The 7,848-nt window shown below is 37.9% G+C and overlaps 2 protein-coding genes across 5 annotated transcripts in view; one reads left to right on the top strand and one right to left on the bottom strand.

Moving 5' to 3' along the window:
• The window catches only part of LOC103984715 (large ribosomal subunit protein eL28y), a 2,506-nt gene extending 2,381 nt beyond the window's left edge, over positions 1 to 125 (bottom strand). Inside the window, exon 1 of one of the 2 annotated variants that reach the window (XM_009402271.3) lies at positions 1 to 125. This exon is cut by the window's left edge and continues 8 nt beyond it. In XM_009402271.3, coding sequence (XP_009400546.2) covers positions 1 to 95 — 95 coding nt within the window. In that variant the 5' untranslated portion in view covers positions 96 to 125. The other variant, XM_065108380.1, reaches the window with a different exon arrangement.
• A 342-nt stretch (positions 126 to 467) lies between these two features.
• On the top strand, positions 468 to 6,977 carry LOC103984825 (protein ABIL2-like). Of its 3 annotated transcripts, XM_065108378.1 has the most exons (12): positions 468 to 705; positions 792 to 1,027; positions 1,631 to 1,713; positions 1,821 to 1,971; positions 2,153 to 2,252; positions 2,409 to 2,510; positions 2,610 to 2,649; positions 2,770 to 2,855; positions 2,968 to 3,068; positions 3,683 to 3,818; positions 6,137 to 6,218; positions 6,293 to 6,977. In XM_065108378.1, the coding sequence occupies exons 2-10, from the start codon at positions 917 to 919 to the stop codon at positions 3,809 to 3,811; spliced, it is 903 nt and encodes a 300-aa protein (XP_064964450.1). In that variant the 5' UTR covers positions 468 to 705; positions 792 to 916; the 3' UTR covers positions 3,812 to 3,818; positions 6,137 to 6,218; positions 6,293 to 6,977. The 3 variants fall into 3 exon arrangements, with proteins under 3 accessions (XP_064964450.1, XP_064964449.1, XP_064964451.1); XM_065108377.1 differs by having other exon boundaries at positions 3,683 to 6,218; XM_065108379.1 differs by lacking the exons at positions 6,137 to 6,218; positions 6,293 to 6,977 and adding an exon at positions 3,171 to 3,273 and having other exon boundaries at positions 3,683 to 3,815.
• The last annotated feature ends 871 nt before the right edge of the window (positions 6,978 to 7,848 follow it).

Below are 7,848 nucleotides of genomic sequence, written 5' to 3'. Positions count from 1 at the left end.
ATTTGGAGGCGGCGAAGGGAGTTCCGTTCGATCGTCTTTATTCGCCTTGAGCGGAAGCGGCGGAGTCCGGAAGCCTCCGTCAACCCTAGCAGCATGCTTTTTTATAGACCCTCGTAGTGTATAAAATGACCAAAATAACCCCAAAATGTTAGTACATGGGTTGGGTCATGAATCATGTGGTCGAAGCCCCAAATGGTAATTGTGAGCTCACTCTCATGGGCTAAATGCACCACTTCGGGCTATCTCGTCTTAAATAGCCCTCTCTTAGCGGCCCATTTAAATATGAATATGAATATGAATTGGAGGGGCAAATATGAAAATTACTTGACTTTAGAGCGACACTCGTCTGCAATTTTGGCTTAAGAGCACCACGTGTCATCACGTGCTAACGGCCCCACTCGGACGACTTTTGTGGTCGCTGAGGAAACCTTCGGTGGGTCCCACAGAGTCAAGACGGGAAACGACGTGTGACAACTATTGCCTTCTGCTTCGGGCGGCTGACACAGCGTGGGTGGCGATGGCGAGCCGACCATGTTGGAAGCCGAGATGAACGTAGAGGTATCATCTCCATCGTCGCCTTCCGGATCGGAGTTGGCCGTCTCAGCCAGAGAGCACAGCTGTACGGCCTTCGCTGCCCGCTGGGTTCTCTTTTGCCACCTTTGCTGCTTTATGCTGGCAGCTTGGCATGTTCCAGAACTGAGAAAGGTGAGTGATGATCAGGTCTTGTCTTGCAGTGGCTGTTTCCTTTTCTTCCTTCTTTCGGCTCTCATGAATCTCCAGAATCGGTTAAGGTGTTCGGGTTTTACGGACAGAGAGAGTGTTGTCTTCCCTTTCTTATCTTGGAGGTGTTAAAGGTGATGCCGTGGCTGTGATCGCAGCAAGGATTTCGATTAGCAGCTATCTTTTTCTGTCATCAATGGAGATCGTAGCTTTTCCATCTACTTCTGAGATGTTTAACCACCAAGATGCGTCTAACTTTGACGAGCTCTCGATGGAGCAAAGCCTGCTCTTCTCTGACACCCTCAAGGTGCCCTGCTTGCATCACAACCACTGTTTCCTTTTGTTATAGTCTCCTGTGATTTCTTCCAGATCAACTTCGGTCTTTATATTTCTGGTTAGGCTTTGTATCCATTGCAGATGACGATATTGTTTGCTTATTATCTCAAGAAGATTACTTGATATTGGAAGCAATTGATGAAATTTCTGAAATCACTTTCTTAGAGAAGACTATGCAATTAGGAATGGAAGTAATAATGACCTACAAATTGTATATGCATCAAGCATTTGCCGGTATTCTGATACTACGTTGACTGATGATTTATTTCATCTAATGACATGTACAGTATTTCATAGTTTTCCTCCATCAGAAAAACATCTCAGTATCTTTCTGAAAGTTACTCCCTTAGTTGTTTTTCTGCTACTACAGTTCTCATTATCATTTGACTGGCTACCTTATTAGTGATGTGTATGTAGTTTGGGATTGTTTTTTGTCAAAAGTTGGTGTTATTGTTTTATTCTTTTATAAAAATGCCAATTCTTTTTTTGTTTTTGATCACCCAGGAAATTCATGATCTGTAAATTGGTACTTAGCATGTTGAATTTTTGCTCTCATATCGGTCTGTGTCTTCAGGACTTGAAGAAATTGAAGTTGCAATTGTACTCAGCCGCAGAGTATTTTGAGTTGTCATACGCTACTGATGACAACAAGCAGCTGTATGTGTATTTTTAGTTAACTTCACAAAGATTCGTCGCAGAAGAACTGGAACCAGGATGTGTCTTGTTTCTTCTAATTCAATGTTTGAGTGATGGGTTTTGTGCAGTGTGTTCAACACCTTGAAAGAGTATGCTATTAAGGCTCTGGTTAATACTGTGGATCATCTTGGATCAGTATCATTCAAGGTAAACAGCCTTCTTGAAGAGAAGGTTGATGAGCTGTCTGGGGTGGAGTTCCGAGTTTCGAGTATTGAACAGGTATGTTTTCATTGATGTCAAGAGAGATGGTTCTTAATTTCAAATTATTGAGGATCAATATTTTTTTAGTATAAATCAAATTATATGAGAAAAGACTAAAACATCACAGTATTTCATCATCGCTTAAATAATTTGGGTGCTTAAAACGAGTCCAAGTTCTCATTTTTTCTTGCAATTCCAGAGAATTCGAACATGCCAAGAACTTGTTGACCGCGAAGGTCTTCTCCAACAGTCTCTGGTGATTAAAGCTCCCAGTTATTCCAAGCAGTACACTTTCCCAGGTAAGTTACTGGTCTTTCTGCGGTTCATGTTTCTCTCGTGCTGGAAGCTTATCTATAAGCTATATATTCTTGTTCAAGTTTATAATTTTGACAAGTGATCAGAGTTCTTCTTGACTCTTGTTATGTCTGAGGTGCTTCCTTTGTGTGGTAGCTCAGTAGGTAAATCCATGCCTGATTCAGGAAGGCATGCAGCACCAAAATATGAGAACCTGAATGCGGACAATGATAATAATACTGAACCATACAAATCTCACTCTGGTAAAATCTTGATGCATTTCCCTTGATAGTATGCATTCAGTAATAGGTAGCTCTTGATTGTGTAGAACTACCGACTAATATTACTCTTTGGCTTTCCAGCAGTCCATTTGACAAAAATGGTCAAGCCACCTTCTTTCAGGTACATATTTGTGTTCTTATATTCTGATTACCAATAGCAAATTTTAGCAATATAACCATGTTCTTATAACAAAATGAATATTAATTTTGTGTATGCTTAGTGAACTTTTTTTTTTTGCAGGAAAATGCTCGCCATGTCACCTCTATCTCCTAGGAAAATGCATCCTTCATTGCCGTCACAACAACCTAAAAGGGCTTTCGGTGCAGGTGCTTGATCACCAATACTATTAGCTTGTGCTTATTCATTTAAACAGATGCTAGTATTTGATGTAAACAGCTATAAGTCATTTTTTTTTGTTTTTCCTTGTATGCACTACAGAGAAAAAAATTCCTTTTTCATTGCCGAATCCACTTGCGCAATCAAGATTATTTATAACAAGGTCAACTGAACTCAACTCATTATTGAGTATTGCAGGGCAGGTAAGATGCATTACTATATTCTTCTTTAGGATTGTGTGTCAAAGTTTTTTCGGGTGCAATAAAAGTAACAGAGAATTTCTGATCTTTTATATCTACATGAAGCCATTGTTTAGGCATAGAAGAGGGAATTTTTACAAGTCTTACAAGATGTCTTCAAGAGTTTGCCAGGAGACTATTTAAGAAATCCGGGACAGGCTATCACAATGTAAAATTCCTCATGTGGATCTAATCCTGTCATTAACAATCATGTTCCCTGCTTGCCCATTTTTACATTATGGAAATTGCTAAAGAAAACTCTTTAAGTAAATGTGTGATAGGGAAACTCCTAAGTGCCTAAATAATTGAATTTTGATTGTAATGTGATCATGTTATACTGATTTACATCATGCAGTAGCATTACTGTCCAAGCATTATAATCGCCCGAGATGTCAAGAAGTATGAAACTTGCATTTATCATGATAACATAAGGTTTTTTGCACATCTGCAATACACGCACATATATTCTGATTGAATATAGTGCTGTAGTTTATCATCAAATTTTGGTTGCCTTGAGTTCAAAATATTCTCTTCCAAAGGAAATCAAAATGTGCACTCCATGCTTTTCTACCATGCAGTCTTCTTCACGAACTCAGAAATTAGCATCCGTGAGCTTGCATGCTGAATGGAAAAACCAAAAGGACAGCGAGCAGAACCAAAGCAATGGCAAGAAATTCCTCAAGTCTCTGCTTAGTAGGCGCAAATGAAAAGATGGTATGCTCTATAATTATGTGGATGAATCCCGAGATATTTAATCTGTAAGAGAAACTCGGAGAGAGAAAAAAAACAGTCGGTCATCCACATAGAACTCATCTATTTTAATATGTTTTCAATTTTATCTCAATTTCTACGGTGAGCAAACAGAAAGCTGCATGGTACAAGGCAATCGATAGGAAGGCGTAGTAGTAGTCATTAACTGTGCTCCTGTTGCCTCAAATTTATGTTCTTTGTATGGTTTTGTTCTGTGTATCTCCAATTTTACCTATGAAATTATAGAAAATTTTGTTTAATAATGGAAAGGAGCTGTTATTTTATTGTAAAATCACTGCAATTACTACAACTATTGGGTGCATTGATGACAAATAAATACTGGATCCATTTCTGCAATGGTTTTCTTGGCTTTTCTATTTTATGCAATTTAGACAAGGGATTAGCAGTTTTGATCATTTTCAAGGTTCAAAATTGGCCAAGAAAAATCTTCTTATATGCTAACCAAGCTCTTAGTTGCTAAAAAAATAGCAAAATATCTCTTGATGAATGAAAATCGTATGCTAATTTTGTTTATATGCAATTTATCAAAGGTTATTTTTCCTTTTTTGCGACACCAAGAGTCCAAAACTGAACATCAAATGGTTGCTAACTATAAATTGAACTAAAGCAAATACCAGCACCCTGTCAAATTCTAGTAAGATGAAATGTAGTACATGTACCATGTGAGACTAGGGTTTTGGAAGAACAAACAGACTATTATTAATCATTTTCTGGGGTTCTCTTTTTTGTTGTCAACTCTTGTGCAATCTTTGCCACAGAAATTGTTAGATCTACAGCCAGGACAATGTCAGCATCCTTGAACCATGCAAGAGTTCCATAATGGTGGTCAAAACTATAAGATCACCAACAAAGGTAGATCAACAAAAGTACAATTATACAGATAATGAGATAAAATCTATCATGTGTTCTAAGAGGAGTCAACACAAAGGACCACAAGATGCAGCTAGGATAACACCAAGAATTATCCCATGCCTTAATAAGGAAATAACTTTATCTGCTGAATAGTCTATTCAAAGCCTATGACACCCCTTTTATAGTGTCAGGACCCTGTTAGATTCCATGCTAGGGTGGATTTACCTATGGCCATCAGGAGGAAGACAAGAGTCCTGATTAGACTTTGCACATGTGGCAGGAGAAGTCATGTTTGCTCTGCACTCTCCATCTTGGCTTTTGTTAACTGGAATTTGCCTTCAATGAGGTCATTAAGCCTGTGTGTTTTCAGTAACAACTAGATGTCCCAACTATTTATGTTGGGTTGCTTGGATCTTTCTTATTGAGTAATGTGTAGGATTGTCTTTCTAGTTAGATAGCATTTAGATATCTTTTTACTGTATTCAATAAAGTCTTCTTAATTCTTCTTCTATTTCCCTTGGCATCTATCTTTAATCCTCATCAATTCAGTTTATCTAGTCACATCAACTACAGATGGAAATACACAGTGATGGCCAAAACTTAATTGACATTGTCATTATTCTTAAATTTGCAAAGAATGCATTCTAAAATGTATGATTTATGATAGTTGATTCTTTTGATGTGTTGGTTTGATATGAATAATAGCAAATGGCACAATTGCTAGCTTTGAACCTTTCTTTCCATATTAAATAATTCAAGCTTCCAAACTGTAACTATTAATTTCTTGATTACTCTGAAAAACACATTTTTAACCTCTCAGAAAGATCTGCTTTCTTAGAAATCTGGATATTAATCTCATTTCCTTTTATAACACAAAACATTCCTGTATTGTTCATAATCACAGAGAGATCTTGAATACCATGCATTTACCTGCATTTAAGTAATTGGCCTTTTACACTTATCTAGCAAATGCTCTTGAAAACATCTGCTGCTATGGTGAAAATGTAGAATTTTGTTACCAAAGAAATGAAAGAAACAAAAACTCTTCTGAAGGATGAAGATTAGCAAAGGTAATTGTTGGATGTGACTCTTGTTCTAATTCTGGATTAAAAATAGATACATTTTATGATCTAAGACCAGCCTAAGTCATAAGGGGGTTGACAAATCATTGTAGGATGCTTTAACTCATCTCTTCAGTGGAAAGATGAGCATGAGCTATAGAGCAGGTAATTACAGTTCAATAATTTTCTCATTTTTAACTATGACTATTAATTAGATGCATGGGAAACACCACAAGCTGTGGATCTGTTGGTGAAATTCTCCAGATCGCCTTAACCCTAGAGAAGTTTCAGATCTTGCTGTTTTAAGCTCCCAGTCTGCTTGCTCTCATCAATTAACATTGTTTTCAGCTAGACCTTGTGCAAGAAAAGGAGATTAACAGAAGTTACCAACCAAAATTTATATTCTACATGTCGGCATAGTCGATAGAAGGTATTTTTTTGTCGAATTCTTAGATTTTCCTGCACTCTTTTTATCTCACCATTCTTTGGTGATCATGGTGGTAGCTGCATCCCCACTTCTTTCTCAGAAGCTGCTCAGTGGATATGGGGTTGAACTACACACTGGTGCATGTTTCAATGGGTTGGCAGCCACTGCTTTGATTCTTGTGGTGCAGGAATTGGTCCCCATAAAGATGATGGTTACAGATAGCAACCCTCAAGAAGTAGAAGAAGAAGAAGAAGAAGAAGAAGAAGAAGAAGGCCACCTCTGTCATGTTCATGATCATGGAAGAGGCCACTATTTAATAGATAAGATGCTTCCATGTAGATGTTGACAGACCTACTACAAGTTCATAGGTTTGGATTTACTTGAAACATTTTCAAAGCAACACCCATGCTTTTCCTTTCATTTCTGAGGTGTGAGAGTCAGATAGAGATCAAGATGACCTCAATTCAGTTCACCAAAATGATTAAAGAGATGAGTAGAGACTCAAAGATGAAATGATAACACACATATAAGATCATTGACTTGCTTCCTTACGGATTATTACATGAAACAAGAGACTAGTAGTACAAATTCACTCTCATTTTACTGATTCAAAGGCTACACTCTGATTCAAACCAGTACATGTATTGTTCAGCGGCACAAGAAGATCGAGTAGGGAGCTCCTGCCTCAACAAGAACCACATGAACATCGGCATCTCAGTATTGCCATACAGTTGAAAAATTTGACAACATGTAGAACATAAATATCTATATGTGTTTTTGATGCTGCAGGTTGATGTGCAGAGAAAGAAACAGTAAAGATGAGACTAATCCAGTGGGACAGAAGAGGCTTTAAGCTAGGGTTTGCCTCCAATCCCTGGCTTTCCTTTCTTGGGGTCATGCTTAGGGTTAGCTCCTCCATAATCATAATCTAATGTAGTCTCCAGTAATGCCTTTCTGCTGTTCATCTGCAAAGATAATGGACACATGTATTAGAAAACTCATCAAATGCAGTTCTGTTACCAGTTAAGACAAACTGTCTTCCTCCAAAAAGAAGCAATCCTACTCCCAACTATTTTAAGGTGACAACACAGTCTGCTGATTAAAAACCTCTGGTAATGAAGTGTTATTAGATAATTGGCCATCAGGTATATTACAGAGTTAGAAGATATGAAGAAGAAGGTTTACAAAAATAGAGGTTAAATCCATTCTTGAATCATTTTGAGTCTTTCAGATTTCTGCTACATCTCATGAACAGCCAATGACATGTTTTGTTGGATAATGAGATGTCTTCTTCTGTACATGGATTGAAAAGCTAGTAAAGAGTAGAAAACTGCCTTCACTAAGTTCATGATCTGTGAAGGTAGCTATTTCACTTGCATGCAAATGATTAAACATGCTCATTACCTTGGCCACCAGGTATGCAGGTTCCTTCCCAGTTTGAGTTCTTCCAGCTTGGCCTGTGAGGAAGACACGGTGCATCAGAGAGAATATAACAATGAATAGGACATACAAAACCCAAAGGAAGTACTTACAAGAAGAAGACTCAAGGAGAAGGATCAGCAAGAGAAAGATGAGGAAGGTTTTGACTCTTGGCATGGTTGCTGCTCTTGTTGTTTGCTTTCTCTATGAGGGG

This window comes from Musa acuminata, chromosome BXJ2-5 (assembly GCF_036884655.1).
Source record: "Musa acuminata AAA Group cultivar baxijiao chromosome BXJ2-5, Cavendish_Baxijiao_AAA, whole genome shotgun sequence".
NCBI lineage: Eukaryota > Viridiplantae > Streptophyta > Magnoliopsida > Zingiberales > Musaceae > Musa > Musa acuminata.
Note: the sequence above shows the minus strand (reverse complement) of the source record. Positions and strands in the feature narration are given on the sequence as shown.

What these genes read in the sequence shown, in the direction of transcription:
- LOC103984825 (XM_065108378.1), top strand. Translation starts at nt 917, where the DNA reads ATGGAGATCGTAGCTTTTCCATCTACTTCTGAGATGTTTAACCACCAA. An exon ending in GAGTTTCGAGTATTGAACAG is followed by an intron (nt 1,972 to 2,152) that starts GTATGTTTTCAT and finishes TTGCAATTCCAG; the next exon opens with AGAATTCGAACATGCCAAGA. An exon ending in TAAAAGGGCTTTCGGTGCAG is followed by an intron (nt 2,856 to 2,967) that starts GTGCTTGATCAC and finishes TATGCACTACAG; the next exon opens with AGAAAAAAATTCCTTTTTCA.